The sequence below is a fragment of the Hyperolius riggenbachi genome, chromosome 5, assembly GCF_040937935.1.
Source record: "Hyperolius riggenbachi isolate aHypRig1 chromosome 5, aHypRig1.pri, whole genome shotgun sequence".
Classification (NCBI taxonomy): Eukaryota; Metazoa; Chordata; class Amphibia; order Anura; family Hyperoliidae; genus Hyperolius; species Hyperolius riggenbachi.
This window is the reverse complement of record NC_090650.1, coordinates 162,678,323-162,701,978: the sequence shown is the minus strand read 5'-3', so window position 1 is coordinate 162,701,978 and position 23,656 is coordinate 162,678,323. Positions and strand designations below refer to the sequence as shown.

The window sequence follows — 23,656 nt, the reverse complement described above, 5'->3', positions numbered from 1 at the left end:
ATATTTGTAAGAGACAACAAGAAAAAATGGGATTTGTCAAGAGGAGTTATTGCAAAAATACAAACAGTATTTTATTTAAGTAACCTTTAAAGGTTACCTAAACCAAACAGTAAATTTTGAATCAGACAGCTGTCCATGTAGCCTACCTTCCCTTCTCACAACTGAATTTATTTTCGCCACTCCGTCGTGGTTGCATTGTGGCTGTAAGGCAGTAGTTTCGTTTTTGAGATGTCAGCAAAGATGGCGCCTTGACCGCTCTGTCTTCCTGCGCAAAGCACCTGACAAAGCGGGAAAATCCTTTGCTGCGCTCGTGCACTGTGTAACTTCAGTGCACGAGCTTAGTGTCTTGATGTCCGGCGCGCGTCCGTGCGGTGAACTGTGGGGCGGGTGCATGCGCTGAGCTGAGAAGGGCGACGTGAGAGGTGAAGTGTGTGGAGGAAAGCAAGCCGCGCGTGTATCACATGACAGGAGAGGCGCGATCAGGGAAGACCAGGGAAGGTCTGGCTGGCTGAAAGTTACTGAATCTGACTCATCGACTGGTCCAGTCAATGGGGAACTACGGAGGCATTCACAGAGAACTGGGGGCAAAATCAACAGTGCAGACACTGCGGTAAGTGCCTGCTTAGCTCCAGAGAGATTGAAATTTACATAAAATAATCAATTTACATTGGTTTAGCTTCCCTTTAACAATCTATACACAACATACAGTAACATAATCACAACAGGAGTATGCAACCGCCATAAGTCCCAACTCTCCCACCTAACTAGCTAATAGCTGCAAGTCATCAATTAGAATACAAGTCCGACCCTAATGACCATTTTTGTCAGATCTGACAAGACTGGCTGCCTGTATTTTCAGGTTCAGACACTACTGATGCCGGAATGATCAGCAGGAACGCCAGGTAACTGGTATTGCTTAATTGAAATAAATAAAGTGTCCTCCATATCCCTCTTACTTATTAAAGAGGTGATAATTGTAATTCACTGGTTTGAAACGTGGTGGTCCAGAAGCTGGCACTTATTGTGATGATCCGCTCAGCTGGCTGCGCAGGCAGCCAGCTGTTTGACCATTCCTTATGTCTGAGAGATGCAGGTCTCTGGAGAAGAGACCTGGCTTCATATTGCAACCTTCAGAGTTGCTTTGCTGAGGGATTTGCATACATGCAAATTGCCCAGCTGTCTCCTTTGTGGGCAGGCACTATATAAGGCTTCTGCTGACCAGAAGGTTTCGCTGGTCATAACGGTTTGTTAACACACTCCTGGAGTGTCAGCCTTCTCTGTTGGATTTTTTAAGATTAGCTTAGAGTTATTCTTGGGACTGCGCTAGGCATCCTTGTTAGGTGCAGTCAGGACTGTATTATCTGTTTGCCTTGTTCTGTCTGGGAGTGTAGGCCGGAGCAGCGGTTGCTACCGGTAACTCTTTCTGTCTTGCGATTGTCCTGACCATATCATCGTCATCATCATAATCATCGCTTTCCTCAGACACCTCAAAAACTGCACCAACAGCAGGTACTTCATCATCATCATCACAATTTACGTCCATAGTGTCACCGCCTAACTCAGACATATGAGGTGGTGTAACTTGCTTAGCACCTTCATCTGGTTGTAACAATAATGGCTGTGAATCAGTTAATTGCCCACCAATTAACTCCTGCGAAGTGTCAAATGCAACAGATGTGGTGCTTGTAGTAGCGCTGGTGGCTGCAGAAGATAAGGTGTTCTGTGTTAAATAGTCAACCACGTCCTGACAATCTTGGGTGTTGATGGGACGTGCCTTCTTCTGAGCACTGTACTTTGGTCGAGGGCCACACGAAATCACATCAAAACGACCTCGCACAGATCTGCCAGGTGGCCTTTCTCTGGGTCTGCCTCTACCTCTGCCTGTTTTGTCTGTTGTGTCCATATCGGGGGGAATGAAGTGAAAGGTATGCACTGACTTGACTAATACAATGTGCAGTCACACAGGTGCAGTTAACAGGTTTGCACGGAGTGGTATATCACACTGCGTGCACTCACTTAGGTAGGTGAGTGCACTGAACACAACAGGTAGGTATATGCAGTGATGAGGTGGGTGCACTGAACACAACAGGTAGGTATATGCAGTGATGGGTATTACAATGTGCACCTGTCACACACAGACAGGCAGCTGACAGGCACAGTGACACTGCGTGCGCTCAACTCACGTAGGTAGGTGGGTGCACTGTGAACAACAGGTAGGTAGGTGTATGCAGTAATGGGTATTACAATGTGCACCTGTCACACACACAGGTAGTCACTGAATGTGCTGGGCCTGGCAGTGGCACACACACAGTATGGATTATCAAGGCTGTCTATGCAACACAAGTGTCAGTGGGACACACAGAAAAAAAATAGATCACAAGAACAAGATTAGCTCTCAAAAGAGCTGTTGTGGGGTGCTATTTTAGCAATAAGATTTAGCAAGGAGCAAGCTAACAAGCCTACAAGAGCCTAAATAATCTTTCCCTATGAGAGATTCTGCAGCAGCTGTCCCTTCTCTATTTACTGCAGGCACACGAGTGAGTATAATGGCCAGCGGTGCCTGCCTTTTATAAGGGGGGGTGGGACTCCAGGAGGGAGTGTAGCCTGATTGGCTACAATGTGCCTGCTGACTGTGATGTAGAGGGTCAACGTTGACCCTAATGGTGCATTATGGGGGGCAAACCGAACTTCCGGAAAAGTTTGCGGTTCTCCGCGATCGCGCACCACCGGAAGTTCGCCGGGAACCACAACATCCTCCTGCTTCTGCTGATACTGTTGATGTCTCCAGTGCTGCACAAGTTCGTCCTTTACCTCCTGGTGTCTTTGTGGAACCTAAGCTACCATTGCCTAAGAAGTTTTCCGGTTCCAGAAGTAACTTTGACAACTTAAAAAATAATTGTTTGATGTACTACCGAGTTCGGCCCTTAGCCTCTGGTTCTGAATCTCAGAGAGTGTCTCTTGTTATTTCACTGCTTCAGGGAGACCCTCAGTCCTGGGCTTTTGGGTTATCCCAAGACCATCCTGCTCTTTCTTTTGTTGAATAATTTTTTAAAGCTATGGCGGTACTCTACTCAGATCCCGATATCACTTCCACTGCTGTGCAACAGTTACGTGAATTACTACAGGATCGTCAGTCAGCTGAGGAATATGCCTCTGACTTCCATAGATGGGCTGTTAGTACCAAATGGAATAATTCAGTGCTTCTTGACCAGTTCCGTTATGGTGTCTCAGACGTTATTAAGTACATTCTCCTTAGCCATCCAGTTCCTGCCACTTTAGAGGAGGCCATTACCTTGGTCATTCGTACTGACAGGCAAGTTCGCCAAAGACGCCAAGGGAGACCTGTGTTGGTGACTTCTCCAGTGAGTACCCCATCTCCCACTATGAGTACAGAAGAGCCAATGCAGATTGGTTCCTCAAGGCTTTCCTCTACAGAAAAAGCAAGGAGACGCGCTGAGGGACTCTTTATTGTGGAAATCCTGGTCATTATGCTCAGTCCTGCTCTGCCAAGAAGAAGCCAGAAAACTCCAGCGCTTAGGTGAGGCAGAGGAAACTCACCTAAGCAAGCAGGTATATCCTCTAAAAAATGAACGTCTGTTATTACCCATCACAATTAATTGGGGTAAGAAGAGTCATAATTGTTTCGCTTTTGTTGATTTTGTAACTGCAGGGAATTTTTTAGATATCTCCTTAGCACAACAACTGCGGGTTCCTTCTTATAAATTAGCTGAGCAAGTTTGTATTCCAGCTATTGATGATACACCATTGCAAGATTGTCTCCCCATTACTGAGGCCCCAGAACTCAAGATCAATGTAGGAGTGTTACATTCTGAGTTACTGTTTTTTTCTGTTTGAAAATACCTTCTTGTCCAGTAGTGCTAGGTATGCTTTGATTGACTGGCAGACCAAACAATTGATGGTCCTCCTATTGTTCCCAGAATTGTCTTAAGAGACCTGGTGCATTCAGGGTGCAGGGGCGTCTTGTAGATTTTCTCCCATCAATCCTGGCTAATTATTTCCCTCCTGTTTCTCCTACTTCGAAACATAAGATACACTGATTTTTCTTTTTTGGGGAGTGTGTCTTCGAAAAATACAATATGTGAGGGTGCGGGCTAGTGTTTTTTGGTTGAACGTGATGAATGGATGTCTTTTTTTATAGCCCAACTAACTGGAAAATTATGTAATGTATTTTATTTAAATGGTGGTCTTGTTCATTTCATTTTTTTCTATGTCCCTTTAGATAGAAAAAGTTATTGAAGAATTAAAAGAGAGGCCAGAACTGCAACATGTGGTAAGTGCTTTTAAAGACCCCCATTACCTTATAAAAATCTTACATAACTACAATAATTATAACAATGGATTTAGCCTTTTCTTGTGTGTAAATTTGTTTTATTGTATACAAAATACAGACAAAGAAATTGTGGTATACACCACTAATTTACAGTCCTACTCAGGAAGGCATACAAAGAAACCATGATATATAATCAGCATATATATTAAGTAATATTTCCAGGATCCAACACAAGCTGTACATTCACAGCTATATACAGTAAGGTGAATAAAAGTTTGGCACTTGTACCAATGAAATTTGATTGGTTGTTGGTGGCTCCACCCATTTTTTCTAACCTTGGAAACCAGCGACTAAATTTGCGATATTCGAGGTCCATGACATAATGTGAGAATGGCAACCTTCTTAATTTTTTCCCATTCAATCAATCAAATAAATCTGATCGGTTGGTTTTGGCTCCGCCCACTTTTCTGAATTTTAATCCCAGTCCCCCAGTGGCCAACTGTGCCAAGTCTGAGGACCCTGCCATTATCGCCTAAGAGCGGAAGCAGTTTTAATTTTTCCCTTTTAAACAAATGGCTGAAATTTGATTGGCTGTTGTAGACTCCGCCCACATTTTAGCTGCAGTTACTCAGTGATACAGTGTGCCAAGTTTGGGAACTCTGGCTTTAATACTGTGAGAATTTCAGCTGTTTACATTTTCTCATTGAAGTAAATAGGGAAAATCTGATTGGTTGTTTATGGCTTTGCCCACTTTTTGGGTTCCCTAAATGTGACAGAATGTTTCAGCTTCACCCCATGACCAAGTGACCCAAGTTTAGTGAGTGTAACTTCAAAGCAGTACGAGTGGCGAAAGTTTAACATTTTCCAATGAAAGTCTATGGGAAAAGTGTGGTTTTCGGGGGGCGCTCCAGGGGCACGGAGGATGGGATTGCTTAATAAAACACAAACATCCTATTCGGGTATGAGCCAAACAAGTGTGCAAAGTTTCATAATTGTACTTCTAAAACTCTAGGAAGAGTAGCGTATAGAAAATTGCAAAATTTTCATTGGCCGTTGGTAGCTCCACCCACTTTGGGGTGTTTCCAAAAAAATTATTTTTATTTGAGCTGACACGAACAATATGTAGTCCTAGTATGGGGAGTGTAGCTTCAAAACTATACGAGCGGCAGCGATTACAATTTTTTCCCTGTCAAAGTCAGTACAAAAAAAAGGGATCTTCCGGGGTCTGCCACAGGGGCGCGGAGGGTGGGACTGTTTATTAAAGCACAAGCAACATACTTCGCTATAAGGCAAATAAGTGTGGAAAGTTTGGTGCTTGTACCCCTAAAACTGTAGGAGGAGTAGCGTATAGAAAATGGGGGGCGCTAATAATAATTAGAAGAAGAATGAGCTGAACTCCAAGAACAAGATGTTGGCATTTCAAAGCCAACATAATCGAAAAGAGCTGAACTCGAAGAACAATATGTTGGCATTTCAAAGTCAACATAATAATAATAAGAATAGGAACAAGCTGAACTAGAAGAACAGAAGTGTTTCAAAGCCAACATAAAAATAATAATAAGAAGAAGAATGAGCTGAACTTGAACAATATGTTGGCTTCTTTAAAGCCAACATAACTAGATGGTGTCATTTCTGAAGAAACCACATGATGTTGGCTTTGTGTCTGACTGGCTTTATGTGTCTCTGCCCACCTTTCCAAATTTTATTTTCAATCATTTTTATTGAAGAAATTTTTTTTGAAGAAGAAGAAAGAACAATTTTCCAACATGGCATTGCATTTACAGAGATAAGCAAAAGCAATAGTCGTTCAATGCTAAACTTATTGTAACTCAAGCAATCATATGACACTGTTTATCATATTATTATACATAACTGAAAAATGAAACAATAATTCCCAGATATAATCAGGCAAAATTTCTAAAATGTCAAAGGGACCGGGGAAGGAGGAGTGGGGACAGACAATCAATTTATTCCCAATTTCCACTTGGTATTTTTAACCCAAGTGGGTTAAAATAGGCCGTGACCTGGTTACCGTGAAATAAGGTTTTAATTTATTAATTGTATGTGACTCGTCAAAGCATAAAATGGTGTACAAGACACAATTAAAACCAACAGCGCTGTTGTACACACATGCGTCAGGGCGCCCACCAGACTCACCACATAATGTGCTGACACACACACCTGCCACCTAAGGGCACATAGGGGGATTAGTATTGATCCATATTCTTCCAGATAGAATCACAATGAGCTCAAGCATTGTTAAATTGGAGGTCGGCAGCATGCATCCTGTATCATATTGAGTCCTGCACCATGCAGAAAAGCTTGTAGGATAGTAAAGCAATGGTATAGGCAAGCACATGCAGAGCAGTCCCGTCCCCTAAACTGCAATTATAGGACTCCTTGCATACTCACGACTCCATAGTCCTCATCGGATTCCTGGGGGTGATGAAATCCCATCCTTGTATATGCGCACAACAGGGGCCCCTGTGTAGTCCGCACACTTAGTCTCCTCTCTTCGGGTGAAACTTCCCAGTGACTAAGGTTCCAGTCCCCGATCCATAGAGCACACCCACACTACCGGCTGCTTCAACTGTTTAAACTTCCGGGCACAGGAGCACAAACCGCCCCTGTGCATTCTCCATCCAAAGAACTGTGGATCCGGTTTCCAGTTTTACATCAGGCTTGTGGGTTGAGCGTGCGGGCAGGCCGTCGGGCTTGTTTGCCTTTACCATCCGACCATAACACAGTCCATGTACTGGGGGACCCGGAGAGGGACTTGTGGCAAGTCCGAGGAGCAGCTGAACGCAGCTGAGCCGACTAGTTTCGACCGGTGCTTCTGGTCTTCATCGGGGCGTGGCTTGCTTACGGGGGGCTGGGACTAAATATCCCCCTAGCTCCTCCCGTTACACGCTAGTTGGTAGAAGTGTTGTCCGGGCTGGAAACCCTGACTAGACTTTCCTGTTCCGCTGCAGAACCAGCATAAAAGAGGCACAACTAACTATTGGAGGCAAGCAATAGAGTGGGACAGTTCCAAAGAAGACAGCGACAAACGCCCACTGTGAACATCCCTTCTGGAGACAGAATGTACGCAGGTCCATTGCATCATTGATTCTATAAAACCTTTACAGTTTTTTACCACCATAGAACCGAATGCCAGGGAAAGGGAGGGTGCGGGTGGGGGGGGGGGGGGGGGGGGTTCAGGGATAAGAAGGGAGGGGAGGGGGGGGAAATTGGAGGAGGGAAAAATAAGGAAAAAGGGAAAGGAATGGTAAAGGGAAGGGTTATAAGGGGAACAAGTATATTCTATACATTTTGAGATTTTTACTGGATTTTTTCATTAGGGGGTATACATAATAAATATAAATCAATCACCTCAACATCGGCACTTTCACTACTCTGGACACATCTTCCCATGTGGTCACCACTATTGTCAGAATAGCACATAAATGGGGAAGCTCTAAGGAGTAAGAATCCCTAAGGGGTCTATAAATAACTCCTAAGAGAAAAATCCACATTTAGGCCTTGCGGGTGCCTCGATCTCAATCGGTACATCCACATTGCCTCCCTTTGCAGCAACATTGCTTCTGTTCGCTCCTTCCGCGTCGAGACTTCCAGGTTGTCAATACACATTGCCCTAAGTCCAACAATAGAGCTATTATGTACTTCCTGGAAGTGTTCTGCAATTGGGGACTTTTTTCCCCCGCTAGTGATGTTACCAAGATGCTCAAGGAGTCTAGCCTTAAATAGCCTTAAATGCTCGTGTTGTCATGCCTACATAGTACTTATTACATGGATAGATGATTAGATATATAATCCAGGTTGAGTTACAATTTAGAAAGCTCTTCAATTTATATTCTTTGGATTGGTCTTGAGATCTGAATCTGTCAGTCCTCATAACAAATGGGCAGGCCCTGCAAGACCCACACCTTAACATTCCAACAGGGGGGGACACGATTGTACCCCCCTCTTTCCTTGGAAGTTCCGATTGGACCAAGACATCTCGTAGATTTCTGGCCCGCCGTGCAGTGATCAGGGGCCTTGGACCCACTATCTCCCTTATCTTGGGGTCTAACTGTAACACCTTCCAGCATCCCTTGAGGGCTTCATTCAAAGCACCCCAATGTGAATTAAATTGTGTAACAACCCTAGTGTATCCTCTACTGTCACCACCAGCCTCGGGACGAGCACGGGGGCGAAGCAGAGACTCGCGATCTGTATGAAGCGCCCGGTTGTAACTCCGACGCAGAGTTCTCTCTGAGTAACCTCTTTCACAGAACCGTTTGTACATTTCCTTTGCCTCGCACTTAAATTGCTCTATATCCGAGCAGTTATGCCGAATTCTTAAGAACTGCCCCGTGGGGATCCCCCCGATCACAGACACCGGATGATGGCTCGCCGCGTGGAGTAGTGAGTTGCCCGCCGTGGGCTTCCGAAACGTCCTCGTCGTCAGCCCATTTCCCACCCTTATTATTTCAAGATCCAAGAAGGTGATTCTCTCTGGATCTGTTACAAAGGTCAGGCGTATATTTCGCCTGTTGCAATTTAAGGCTGACACAAAGTTCGCGAAGCCCTCCGCGGTACCCCTCCACACAACGAGCACATCATCAATATAACGCAACCAGAGGGACACACCCCCACGGAACAGTTCACTCGGATAAACATCCTGCTCTTCCCATATGCCAAGATGTAGACAGGCGTATGCTGGAGCACATGCCGCCCCCATGCTCGTCCCCAGTCAGCTGGTGGTAATATTTGCCCTCAAACAAAAAGAAGTTGTTATGCAGGACAAAAGACATAAGGTCCACCAAATATGAATTATGTTCATCATGGAGTGGTAAGGTCTCAAACAGCAAATACTTGAGAGCCTCTAATCCAATGTTATGAGGAATGGAGGTATACAATCCCTCAACATCTATTGATGCTAGGATGCAATTCTCCTCCATTACGAAACCATGGATCCTATTCAGCACTTCCATTGAGTCTCGCACGTAAGAGGGCAACCTCCTTACGAGCGGTTGTAATTTTTGATCCAAATATCTGCCAACGGCTTCACATGGCCCTGCCACAGCTGAAATTATCGGGCGGCCCGGTGGAGGAATGACACCCTTATGAATCTTTGGGAGAGCATACATAGTAGGCTTCGGGAATTCCTCCACAAACATATACCCATATTCCTCCCTATCCAGGATGCCATTCCTCAGGCCCAGGAGCAGCCGGAAATTCAGCTCATCAACTACATGGTGAAAAGGATTGCGTTCAATTTTGGAGTAAGTGGCACTATCTCCCAGCTGCCTATAAATTTCTCCGACATACATCTCTCTGTCCATCAAAACGATGTTGCCCCCCTTATCACTTGCCTTAATAATCAGGTCCTCTCGACCTTTTAAGTCATCTAATGCCCACAACTCGCCCGGAGTGAGGTTGTCCTGCCCGCCCGGGGCATCCCACGTATGCTTCACAAGTTCCTGTTCAAAAAGTTCCAGGAAAGTGCTCAGGTGGCGATTGGAGGTCAAAGTGGGCATATATTTAGATCTTGGGCATACTTTTATGTGTCCTGGTGATTCCACTACAGACAACCAATCGTTATCAAAATCTTGAGACCGCTCACAAGGAGCAATGTCATCGCCCCGATTAGAGTTTTGACCAGCAAATTCCAACCCAGTGATACAGTGTGCCAAGTTTGAAGAACTCTGGCTTTAATACTGTGAGAATTTCAGCTGTTTACATTTTCTCATTGAAGTAAATAGGGAAAATCTGATTGGTTGTTTATGGCTTTGCCCACTTTTTGGGTTCCCTAAATGTGACAGAATGTTTCAGCTTCACCCCATGACCAAGTGACCCAAGTTTAGTGAGTGTAACTTCAAAGCAGTACGAGTGGCGAAAGTTTAACATTTTCCAATGAAAGTCTATGAGAAAAGTGGGGTTTTCGGGGGGGGGGGGGGCGCTCCAGGGGCACGCAGGGTGAGATTGCTTAATAAAACACAAGCAACCTATTCGGGTATGAGCCAAACAAGTGTGCAAAGTTTCATGATTGTACTTCTAAAACTCTAGGAAGAGTAGCGTATAGAAAATTGCAAAATTTTCATTGGCCGTTGGTAGCTCCACCCACTTTGGGGTGTTTCCAAAAAATATATTTTTATTTGAGCTGACACCGACAATATGTAGTCCTAGTATGGGGAGTGTAGCTTCAAAACTATACGAGCGGCAGCGATTACAATTTTTTTCCCTGTCAAAGTCAGTACAAAAAAAGGGGTCTTCCGGGGTCTGCCACAGGGGCGCGGAGGGTGGGATTGCTTATTAAAGCACAAGCAACATACTTCGCTATAAGGCAAATAAGTGTGGAAAGTTTGGCGCTTGTACCCCTACTGTAGGAGGAGTAGCGTATAGAACATGGGGGGCGCTAATAATAATTAGAAGAAGAATGAGCTGAACTCCAAGAACAAGATGTTGGCATTTCAAAGCCAACATAATCGAAAAGAGCTGAACTCGAAGAACAATATGTTGGCCGTTCAAAGTCAACATAATAATAATAAGAATAGGAACAAGCTGAACTAGAAGAACAATATGTTGGCGTTTCAAAGCCAACATAATAATAATAATAAGAAGAAGAATGAGCTGAACTTGAACAATATGTTGGCTTCTTCAAAGCCAACATAACTAGATGGTGTCATTTCTGAAGAAACCACATGATGTTGGCTTTGTGTCTGACTGGCTTTATGTGTCTCTGCCCACCTTTCCAAATTTTATTTTCAATCATTTTTATTGAAGAAATTTTTTTTTTGAAGAAGAAAGAACAATTTTCCAACATGGCATTGCATTTACAGAGATAAGCAAAAGCAATAGTTCAATGCTAAACTTATTGTAACTCAAGCAATCATATGACACTGTTTATCATATTATTATACATAACTGAAAAATGATACAATAATTCACAGGTATAATTAGGCAAAATTTCTAAAATGCTAACTTGCAGGATAATCCGACATCCGTCACTAACCCCGATGGGGTCGGATGGGGACTAACCAACTGTATCTTGTCCAGTACCTTTGGCCATGAAACCTGTCCTCCAGCAAAGTCAGGTTTTGCTAACTAATTAGCATAAGCATAGATCAAATCAGTTAGGTACTAACTGCAATAATGGATATAGACTGTAAGCTAGGAAAAAGTGACTTGTTTTAATTTAACGGTCATTATATTATCTTGGTATGAAGATCTAGCATCCATAACTCCACAGTATGATCTAAAATAAAAAGGAATTCAGCGGATAAAACGAGGTACAATGAAGTTTGAGAATATAGGAAAGTAAGGTTAGAGAAGAGAAAGGAAAGAGACGTACGTAGAAAAGTTGTAGAAGTTCCAGAGACGAGGGATGTCCAAGCTAATCCTCCTTATACATGTTATCATTGCCTATGAGAAGTAACCATGACAAGATCATTGATTACGCACCGTCGCTATTTGCTCAGGGTTTAATAAGTAGGTTATTAATGGGTCCCAGATTTTGTGAAACCTTTTCATATTGTCATTCATTCAGGCCCTCAATTTCTCAAAGAACAGAATATTGCCAAGCCTGTTCTTAACCGCTTCAAATGAAAAAGATTGGGTGTTCCAAGCTGCCACTATTTTGATTTTAGTTACAGTAAAGATAAAATTAATGAGAGTATTTTGAGTAGGAGATAGGCTAGGGTAGGGGCAGCCTAATAGGACATGGAGAAGATTCCGCGAAACTGGGGCATTGATTAAGGATGATGCCCAAGTACAGACCCTAATCCATAATCTACATACTTTTTTACAATTCCACAATATGTGGGCAAAAGAACCCGTCATTCTACATCCCTTGAAACAATCTCCCGAGCATTTTCTATTAAACTTGGCCACCCTCTGGGGAACTAGGTACCATCTGAACAGTAGTTTATAATTTATCTCAACCAGATCAGCATTGATTGACATCTTGGGGATGTTTTCCCAAATATCACACATATCAGTGTAGTCAACTTTTTAAGCCCAATTCTCTTTCCCATTTAAGTATGTAGTCCGGTTTGTTTTGAGTGTGTGTGAGAGTGCGCTCCCTATATATAAATGAAATTACCCCAGATGCATGTGGGTTAATATCACAAATATTTTCAAAAAAGGTCCTGCTCGTAAGGGATTCCGCATTTGCGGTGTGTTGTTTCACAAAATGAGTAATTTGCATATAACGGAACAACTCAGAGGGCGGAAGCTCAAGTTTTTCGCGAAGGTGGCCTAAGGACTTAATGCCTGTATCGGTAACAATCCTTGGATCCTGTAGAGTTTAGCTGAAACCCACCAATGGTATGGGGCAGAAGATTTTAAAAATGCAGGGAAAGAGGGGTTACCCAAGAAGGAAAGAAGTGGCCTATGGGCAGACATTAGTTGACCAGAGTACTTGCAGCTATCCCACACCTGAAGAGAGTGTTTTATAATGGGGTTACTAATTTTAGTACGATGTACTGGAGTGAGCCGCAGGAGGTTTTTGATATTGATAGGTGAAATAAGCTGGTCGTCCATGTCTACCCAAGTAGGCCTATCATTTTCTAAATGCCAATTTGCCAGGATGGCCAATTGTGCTGCTTTATAATAGTGGATGATATTGGGTACTCCCATCCCCCCATAAGCCCTCAGACGGTAGAGATAGAGTTTTTTAAATATCGGTTTCTGAGCCCCCCAGATAAAACTATTTATCTTCCGCTGAAGAGATTCAAGGAACAAAGAGGGGAGGGTAATAGGCAGCAATCTGAAAGCATATAGTAGTTTAGGAAGAAGGGTCATTTTGATGGCCACTATCCTGCCTAACCAAGAGATTGAGTACCTCTTCCAGCACTCCATCAGATCCACTAGCTCTTTTGCAAGAGAGGGGAAATTATGTTGATAAAGTGTGTCATAAGAGTTGGTGAGATAGATGCCAAGATACAACAATTTGTGAGAATCCCAGTCAAACTCAAAACCATCTTGTAGTGCCTGCATTAGTTGGGATGGAAGGGAAATATTTAATGCTTTTGATTTTGCCGGGTTAACGTTGAGTCCCGATACTCTACCAAATTGCTTCAGGCTCTTATTCAGGGCAAGAATAGATCCTGTTGGTCGTGAAATGCAGACTATTAAATCATCAGCAAATAAGCCTACCTTATGTATTTTCCTACCCAATGGTATACCATGAATTTCTGAGCAATTCCTAATCTAAATAGCAAGAGGCTCTATCAATAATGCAAATAATAGAGGGGAAAGAGGGCAACCTTGGCGTGTGCCTCGTGAAATGGGAAAGGGGGGAGATTTAAACCCATTGTAGGCCACTGAAGCTAGAGGATATGAATAAAGTGCCTTAATCCAATTTACTAGATTAGTGCCAAAACCCCAAGCCCGAAGTGTGATCATAAGATAGGACCATGAGACTGAATCAAATGCTTTGGTAATGTCCAATGAAAGGAGCATAGATGGGAGTTGGGAAACATGTGCATGGTGTATCAAGTGTAAAATACGCCTTACACCATCACTTGCCTGTCTGTGCGGCATAAAGCCTACCTGATCTTTATTTATAATTGAGGTAATTGTAGAGTTGAGACGAGTAGCTAAAACTTTTGCCAAAATCTTGATATCGGTATTTAGTAACGAAATAGGGCGGAAGTTGGACCATTTTGAATGGTCAGTGTTAGGTTTTGGAATCATAGTGATAGTAGCTGTGATTGATTCTGGGTGAAACTGTGCCCCTTCAAGCATACTATTAAAGGCTAATACTAATCTGGGTGCAAGGATGTCACTACATTTTTTGTAGTATGAAGCTTTAAACCCGTCGGGTCAGGGCTGTTTATTTGGTTTAAGTGATTTAATAGCTTGCTGCACTTCCCCCAATGAGATTTCTTTTTCCATAAGCTCTTTTAGACCCTCAGGGAGTGCTGGAAGAGGAACCTCAGACAAAAAGGCTCCAATCTCGTCTACAGAGGAATTATCTGGGGAGTTATACACATTGTTTAGATTTTGCTGAAAGATCCCCACTATTTTAATAGGGTTTGAGGTAGATTGGTTTTGTTCTGTTTGTAAGGTAAAATTAAATGCTAGGTCGGGTTGTCTGAGACGGCTGGCTAGAAGATTATCAGGTGTGTTATTTTTAAGATAAAATTTCAATTTGGAACGAGAAATTTGGTTCTCAGCTTTTTCAGTCATACATAAATTAAGCGCAATTTCCGCTTTCCGCAACTCATTTTTAGTATCAGGCCCAGGATTATTTTGAAAAAGGTCATATTGAACTGAGTTTTCATTCTCTAGCTTAGTGAGTGTGTGCTGTGTTTTTTTTTTTTCCGTCTGGAAGCTATCTGTATTAATATTCCTCTTATAACAACTTTGTGTGCTTCCCAAATTGTGAGGTCTGTCAATCCTTCCCATTTTACATTTATAGCAAAGTAATTAAGACGTTCTTGTTTTACTTGTTGAACTACACTATCATCTGTGAGGAGGTAATTGTTTAACACCCAACGAAACTCAGAGGGACGTTGCGTGAGAGAGGAAACCACCAAAATGTTCATATCATGGTCTGACCATGGAGTAGGGTGTATGGAAGCTGATTTGATCGAGGGCAAGGCAGACAGCACAGTCCAGCAATGATCTATTCTAGAAAATGATGCATGTGGGTTGGAGTAAAAGGTAAATTGCCTCTTGAAAGGGTTGAGTTCTCGCCAAGTATCTATTAATTGATAAGTGGAGAAGAGATTTCTGAGTTTCTCGTTTTGGTTTGAATCTGTACTAGCCGGCGGAGTAGATTGACCAGGAAGTTGCTTGTCCCAAACTGGGTTGAGGCTATGGTTGGTGTCTCCGCAGAGAAATAGCAGACCTTTGCTGTGTGCCGCAGTGACGTTTATAGATGCGAGATAAAAGGGGCCTGTTTGGAATTAGGAGCATAATATGAGACCACTGTGATCTGCGTATCTTTAAGCAAGCCCGTGACCAAAACATACCTGCCTTCAGGGTCAGCTAATGTTTTGGAGGGGACAAAATTAAGACTATTTTTGAAAGCAATCAGCACCCCTCTTTTTTTTAACTGTAGCGCTAGCATAGAACACCTGTCTTCAGTCTTTGAAGAGGAATTTAGGTTCGTGGCCGGAAACAAAGCGAGTTTCTTGTATCCATATTACATCAGCATGTAATCTCTTAAATTGTTGGAAAGCTTTAGTTCTTTTTAGAGGAGAGTTAAGACCTTGTGCATTAATCGATATTATTTTGATAGGATGCGTCATGGAGGCTTCTGGACAAAAAGCGCTTTATGAGCATCCCCCGTCCCTGGAGTAGGAGAGAATAAATAGAAAGGAGAAAGAGAGAGTAAAGAATAAGTAGATGTGAGGAGAGACAGACATCCCCACATAAGAGTCATTAGAACAGTAAGCTCATAACGAGCTATCCAGTTTTGTTTTTTACTTAGGCACCCGTAGGAAAACCAAAAGGGACGAGAGGTACATGGAGTGTGCACGGAGTATAATCTTATTAGTATGAGGCATATGGCGTACATACGCAGTATAAGCACAGAGCAATTGAGGGTTGTGGATATAACTTATAGTCAAATTCATTTTTGTGGCGCAGCGGTCGATCTGTTTGGGGAAGGATGGCGTATGTCCCGGTGATCAATGTGGATGAAGAAATTCAAGCAGCAGTTAAAGAACCAGTAGAAAAAGGGGAGGAGACATTTAGCCTCGATAAGCAGTTTAGAGGTTATCAGAAAATAGCTGTTAAATTGGTAAAACGAAAGTGGAACATCATTTATATGGAAAAATACATAAAGGCAAAATTGATCCCAAGGGGAATCCGGGAAAGAGTCATCCCTGCAGCCCATCTTCTGACAGAAAGATTCCTGCCGAATTGGAAAAAGGAATGTATAGAGCATGGGCTGAGGGTTATGACCATGATGGCAGAAGAGGAAAAAATACAATTGAGAGAAATAGAGAGCAGTGTCAGTAAGATGTTGGAGGAAATTAACAAACACACATCAGATAAACATTTTGAAAAATTTAATGAAAGGACCAAAAAAATAATTGATAAGGAACAAAATAAAATAAAGCGGATTAAGGCAGGTAAGTTTTTGAGAGATCAGGAAGATTGGGCTAAAGGGAATATATTTAATATAGAGCCAAAACAGAGAAAGGATAGTAAAGGAAAGAATAAGATTAGGAATAGAAAGAGACAGCCAAAAAGGGTCAGATGGGGTGAAAACACATACAGCTCATCAGAGGGCTGTAGTGATAGTGAGGTATCATCTGGCCCGGAGTCTAATGTAGAAGAAGAATTTTATTTGTCAGCACAAGAGTTAGCAGAGGAAATAGAACAAGCCCAAAAAGAATCTGAAATAGAGGATAATTTTTTAGAGACAACAGGGACTGTAAACGAAAATCAAACAGTGGAAGGAGCACTGACGAGGGCGCGGTCGAGTGCATTAGAGAAGCAGAAAGAGATACACAAGGAACCACAGGTTTAAATGTAATCAATCTTACCAACCGCACATTGTCTCAAGACCACCTGTTTGTGCTCAGCAGAGGGTTAACGTTTTGTCCCTCAACAGGTGGAGATGAATTTGAGGTGTTTAAAGACTTGAATCTTTTTTTGAGAAGAGTGGTTTTGAGAAAAATGTACACTAAGGGAAAAGGAGAAAGGGAAGACATTATCCCCGAATTGCCTAATGTAGATGATTTGGAGGTGGGGGATGGCGACATGGGTTTGATAGAGCTGGAAATGCATGAAGCAATCCAAATGCCCACGGACTTGAGAAGCAAGTCCAAGTTTATGCCCTCCTTATATTCAAACAGATCGACCGCTGTGTTCCTTGAGGTAATGGAAAGAGATTTAAAGTTGATAGATTGGAAGAGACACAATTCACCAAATTTAACGTTGGGACAACAAGCAGCACTAAGGGAATTGCAGGAAATGTCTGATGTCATTATTAAAAAAAGTGACAAAGGGGGCAACGTGGTCTTGATGACCATGGAGAATTATGTGGGAGAGGTGGAGAGACTACTATCGGATGTTCAATGCTACAAAAAAGTTGGGGGAAACCCTTTTACTCAGTTAGTGTTGGATGCTAATATGAAGTTGTCATGGGGTTTTGTTGAGGGAATCCTGCTGGAAAGGGAATACAGACATATGGAGATTAAGGAATTTAATATTCCAACCTTCTATATCAACCCCAAAACACACAAGAATCTGGTTAAGCCCCCGGGTAGGCCTATAATTTCGGCCAATGGAGGACCTTTGGAGAGGATATCCCAGTATGTGGAGAAAAAATTGAAGCCAATGGTGGTCTCTCTACCTTCATATGTAAAGGACACCATGGAAGTGTTAAACAAGATAGACAAAGTGGTGGTGCCAGATGAATGTCTATTGGTCTCGCTCGATGTAGAGTCACTTTTTACATCTATACCTCATAGAGACGGTCTAAGGGCGATTTCATTTTTTCTGGAAAAATATTATGGAGCAGAGGAAGAGGCCCATAATTGTTATGTGGTTGATCTGATGAAATTAATTTTGACAAGAAATTTCTTCCAGTTCGATGGCCGGTACTATCAGCAATTGAGGGGCGTGGCCATGGGGGCGGCGTGCTCTCCGGCCTACGCATGCCTGCACCTAGGTTTGTGGGAGATGGAGGAGGTGTATGGCATGCGTGGGTTCGGCGAGCGCGTCGCCCTGTGGCTACGTTACATAGACGATGTGGTAATGGTGTGGAGAGGAGACAGGCAAAGTCTCAACACCTTTGTGGAACAATTAAATTCTAACCAAAGAAACATTTTTGTAACGTATACCTGTGATGAAGAAATGATATCCTTTTTGGATTTAAAAATATTTAAACAGGGCAATAGATTATTAACCAGTACATACAGGAAAGAAAGTGCAGGCAATACACTACTGCATGCTTCAAGCCACCACTTGGGGTGTCAAATAAGGTCAGTGCCAACAGGGGAGTTTTTGAGGATAAGGCGCAATTGCGCCACTGTGGATTTGTTTGAGGAGGCATATGCCCTGAGACAGAGATTGAGAGAGAGAGGCTACCCTAATAGGATGATTAAGAAAGCTTATGTTAGAGCATTGCAAACAGACAGGGAGTCCCTATTGGTAAAAAAGGAGCAAAGTAAGGGAGAGCAGAGTGTTAACGACCCGGTTAGATTGATTACTAAGTATGGCAGCCATTGGGAACAATTATTAGCTATTCTCAACAAAAATTGGGGGATTCTTACCCTGGACCGAGACATAGCAGAAATAGTGGGGACGACACCACACGTGACGGCGAAAAGAAGCAGTAGTCTTAATGATTTGCTAGTAAGAAGTGAGTTCCAAAGACATAGAGGTACCCCTATGAGGAGAAAGGGGATGTTTAAATGTCAGAATTGCAGATTGTGTAAATATGTGATAGAAGGTGATACCTTCATGGACAGCACAGGTACTGCAAAGTTCAGAATACGAGATTATATCTCATGTGCTACAACAAAAGTAATCTATCAGCTGATTTGTCCTTGCAACAAAATGTACATAGGTAAGACGGGGAGGGACCTGGAAACACGGATAGGAGAGCATATAAAGAATATTAAGGCTAAGAATATGGATAGTGCAGTGGCACAGCATTTTATGGAGTGCCACAACAGTGACCCTAAAGGAATGAAATTTAGGGGGATTTACAAATTAAATATCAGTCCCAGAAGGGGGGATTTTGATAGAATATTGTTGCAGAAAGAATGCATGTGGATTTATAAATGTAAGGCCCTAAAACCAAGGGGAATAAATGTGGATTTTAATTTAGGAGTTTTTCTTTAAATCCGTGTTCGGGTCACCAAACCGCCTGTCCTAAGGGGGAAAATAAGAGATAGGGCCCAGTGTGTGTCCATATCGATGTGGAGTCTTTTTCCTACCAGCAAAATTTCTAAATATAGATCTGACAATCGCTCATGGGGTATTCTATGCGCTGGAAGGGTCTGGGTTGGGGTTTGGTGTATTTTTGGGGTTCTGCCATGTGGGGTCCCCTCCCTCCGCATTTTAGAGACATGTGATTTGAGTTTAAAAATATCTTTGGCAACTGCTTCTATGAAGTATCTCCATAGGTGGGAAGCATGTTTAAAATCAGGTATATGTAACAGGTGAAGGCATATTGCTGTATTGAATGAGTACAATTATTAACCCAGCAGAGGGAGTAAGAGTACAGGCAGACAGCTGTCTTCTATGGCCTGGATATGACAGACAACGTGCATGCATAAAAAGCAACCACAAGATGGTGTTAGAGAGCACGTTACATAAATTTGGATGAAAAACATTCATGCATGTATAAAAACAGCCACAAGATGGAGCAAGAGAGCTTTTTGCCATTAGTGCTGAAGAAATCAAAGTTGATTTGATGAAACCGGTCCACTAGTTTGAACTGTGTGAGTCACCATACTCAGAAGAGCCGTTTGGAGAGACATCAGAACTGATACATTGTTTGCACCTGGTTACACCCCTGCCTCATGGTGAGAGAGGGGGCAGAGGGATGGAAGATCTTTGTGCACAGCTAGTAAGACCCTGGAAGCAACGGGGACGCCCGTGCTGAGGACATTTGTACTGGGGCCAGGCTGTTGCTGCAACTGCACTGCTATACTGAAGAGGTGCCTGGTCTCTTGGGACAGAGTTTGTTAAAGGCTGTTCCCGGGTGCACAGGGAATGGTGAAGTATGGTGAGACACACTGCATGTTTTTAATCACTGCTGTGAAGTATATATGAGCAATCCTGGCCAGATGAATTGCATATGCTTACCACTATTTTTTGCACGTGCTTTTTTTCAGTGAAGCAGTTCTGTATGGGACCTCAGTATCCAGCAATAAACTGCACCTTCTTTGACTGTGCTAGGGAAATCAGAGCTACACACAGTCTGTGCTGAGGTGATAAGTATTACCTGCTGGTTAGGCAGAGAACTCATAACCCTATTTGTTTGAACTGCATAGGAAATGTGATCACAGCGACATAATAGTGCATATGTTAGTCCAGTTAGATGCTCAGGTGTATACTTCATGGGTTTTAAAGGGATGGTGCAATAATTGGGGATCATGGGTATATTGTGTGTAATTTATGTGATGTGATTTTCATAATACACGTATTTCATATATCAGTCATTGATCTCTGAGGTTTTTTGTTATTTCAGTAATTGGTTGTGTGAAGCACAAGGTAGTAGGTTATATTTGAGGGTTTTAATATGTCCAGGTGTAACATGCGGGGGTTATGACCTAGAACCGTGAAAGAGTATTTCATATCATGAAATCGTACGAGCAGGCAAGGATTGGGAGGGGGGGGGGATTATATAAAGAATGATGCCAATTCTGGGGTGTTTATATATTGGTTAATATATATTATGCACACATTTCCTGGTCAGGGTACTTAAAATTGACTTTACAACTCACTATCTGAGTATCCTTAGGAAAGTTCCCATTAAAGCATTAAATGCATCTCCAGAAAAATATAGCTCAAGAGTTAGGTTCTGGCACCCTCTAGTGACAGCCGGCTGCAAGTACAGTATTACATTTTTATTAATCAAGTTGGGAAAAAACAAACAAATACATTATAAACAACAGGGAAGAGGTAAAGGGGCCCAGTGACGGGGTTGCTTACAAGAGAACCGGGGTATAGGCAATTGGATAGGGATAGGGGAAGAGGGGAGGGAAAAAGCTCAAGGTGTTAGTTTTAGCTTCATTTATCTGTTGTCACTGGCATTCAATCATCACGTTGTGCAATAAATGGTCAGCCAAAAGTACCCTGCTCCAAGCCCTATTACATCTGCATTGACTATCTATGTGGTAATGAGGCACGAGACCAAGTGCGCATAGGGATCCCTGAAAGGGTGCTATATAACTTAATGCCATCAATGCAGGCAAGGATTCACTGGAAAGGTTTAAGATAGTTAGCTATGTTAGCTCAGAGGGGCTTATAATAAAATCAGCCTATAATATGCACATATCTCCTGGCCAGGATACTCATAGTTGTTTATGCCACCCGCTTAGTTGAGTAGTTAGAATAACCTAGTGGAAAAAAACCTTAATACAATTGATACGATTGCACAATGTGACATCATCTGGCAGCAACAGTATAATAGGAATTGAGGAACCTCACACTATGCCGTTGGCACCACATAAGATGCATAGTAACTTGTCTGAGATTACATTTGTAATCCACCCGAGCCAGGAAACATGTGCATAGGAAAAGGTTACACAAGTAATATGTTACTACCTATAAGTGGGTCCCCAAAGTGAGAGGAATTTCAATGAGTATGTTACCCTGCATCTAGGAAAGACAAATATACACATACGCCCATCTTTACTATAGTCGTCGTATACAGAGAGATCGTTTCTGGAGAACTGCAGTACATAAAATTAAGCTCCGAACTCAGTAGCTGTACAGTGCTATAACTAGAAAGCATCTTTTGTTAGAAAATATAGGGGCAACTGGGTTGTTTTTATTCCTTGGAGTAAATAACATGTAACTTAGGATATAGACAGGAATAGTGATCCACCTGGAATGAGTGCCCCAGAGCATTTTGCTTTAATCCTACAAGAGTGATCTTTTCTTGCAGGAACAGACAAGAGATGTAGTGCAATTAATTAGCATTTAGGCAGTATCCATTAACCAAACAGTGTTTTCAGGATAATCATTGCATAAATTACACATAGTAATACACAATCAGACACAGAGAGGGAAGAGCCCTTTCAACTGAGACCTCCTATCTCTATATCTAAATATAGGATGTCCTGTAGCGGTGGCAGTCATGGGTTTCCCTATTATTGTGGCTTTTAACAAGTAATATTTTATCAGATTCCATGGATTTAGAGGGACTAAAGCGACTGTTCTTGTATCATGCATACAGAGGCTAATCTTCGGGGCCGTGCATGGTGGTATAATAAGTTTCCATCCTTTACAAAAGCAACGGCTAGATCTGAGGTGGGAAAACCGGGAGGGGAGGGGTTAGCCACTGGAGCAAGAAGAAGTAACCGTCCGTCCTGTGAGAGAACTAACGAACCAGTACTCCATTTTGGTTTAACATGTGCTGTTTGACAATTGAAAAAATAAAGCTATACCATAAAGAGAACAGTACATCTACAGTATAGTCTCCATTAAAGTTAACTTCACGACTAACTGGTAGTGTAAACAGCGGCAACTAGCCATAACTAAAGCTGGCCATACACTGGCCCGATTTGCCGCCGATTCGACAGCAGATTCGATCACTGGGATCGAATCTGCTGGCAATCGTTTGCGCTAAACGCACCCGCCGATCCGATTTCCTCCCGAAATCGGATCGGACCGTCGATCGCGCCGCGCGGGTTACTTCCGTCGATCGCCCGCGGGTAGGGAGCGCATCGCTAGTGGCGGCTGATCCGATACAGTTATACATTACCTGACGCTGGCTCCTGGGCATCTTCTCCGCGTCTTCTCCGCATCTTCTTCACGCTTCTCTCTTGCTTCCATCCCAGCGTACATCAACTTCCTGTGTCACTGCAGTGACCAGGAAGTTCAGATAGAGGGCGCTCTATTTGAACTTCCTGGTCACGGAGTGACACAGTGTACGCTGGGATGCGGTGCGGGGTGAAGCGCGGAGAAGAGGACCCGGAGCCAGCTTCAGGTAATGTATGCAGGGGGGGGGGGGGACAGGCGGCAGCGGCGGCTCCACAGATTGTGATCGGTTTCAGGCTGAAATCGATTCACAATCTGTTTGCAGTAAAGGCAGCCATACGATCCCTCTCTGATCAGATTCGATCAGATAGGGATCTGTCAGCTGGTCGATCTAATGGCAAATCGACCAGTGTATGGCTACCTTTAGTAGAAACTGCCCCAACGTGGGTAAAAATAGAGGCTCAAGGCTGGGCAAAAAGTACCTGGTGAGCCGGGAGTGAGCAGAAAGCTCTCCCAAGGAGAGGAAAAGCACACACCACTTATCTGTTCAGGAGGCTTCACGGAAGGCTTGCGAGGATATACTCGTAATATTTACAAGAAGGTACTGCACACCCTATGTACGCTAATTAATGCACTGGGTGCAATGGGTGCCGAGTCTGTAATTAGGCTAAAAAGCACTAGAGACAATATTTATACAAAAAAACTCGCACACCAGCATGATATTCATCAAAATTATATTGTAAACACAAAAGCTGATTATATACAAACAAGTGCAAATAATGCACTATGCACAAATAACATAAGTGTATTGGCAACAAGAGACCAAACCGGTCAAAAGAAATACAGCATAATGGTATATGTCAGAAAAACATGAAGTAAATGACTGCACAAGCAGTATCCCTTTAAGAGCAGCAATGAAAAAACACAAGCACAGTTTTAAACATGAATGCAGTACATACAAATGGTAAGGTAGCAAGG

The 23,656-nt window shown here is 42.8% G+C and overlaps 1 protein-coding gene across 1 annotated transcript in view; it reads left to right on the top strand.

Moving 5' to 3' along the window:
• The window catches only part of VPS41 (VPS41 subunit of HOPS complex), a 1,049,902-nt gene that overhangs the window by 790,154 nt on the left and 236,092 nt on the right, over positions 1-23,656 (top strand). Inside the window, exon 18 of the mRNA XM_068238292.1 lies at positions 4,241-4,291. Coding sequence (XP_068094393.1) covers positions 4,241-4,291 — 51 coding nt within the window. The remainder of the gene's footprint in view (positions 1-4,240; positions 4,292-23,656) is intronic.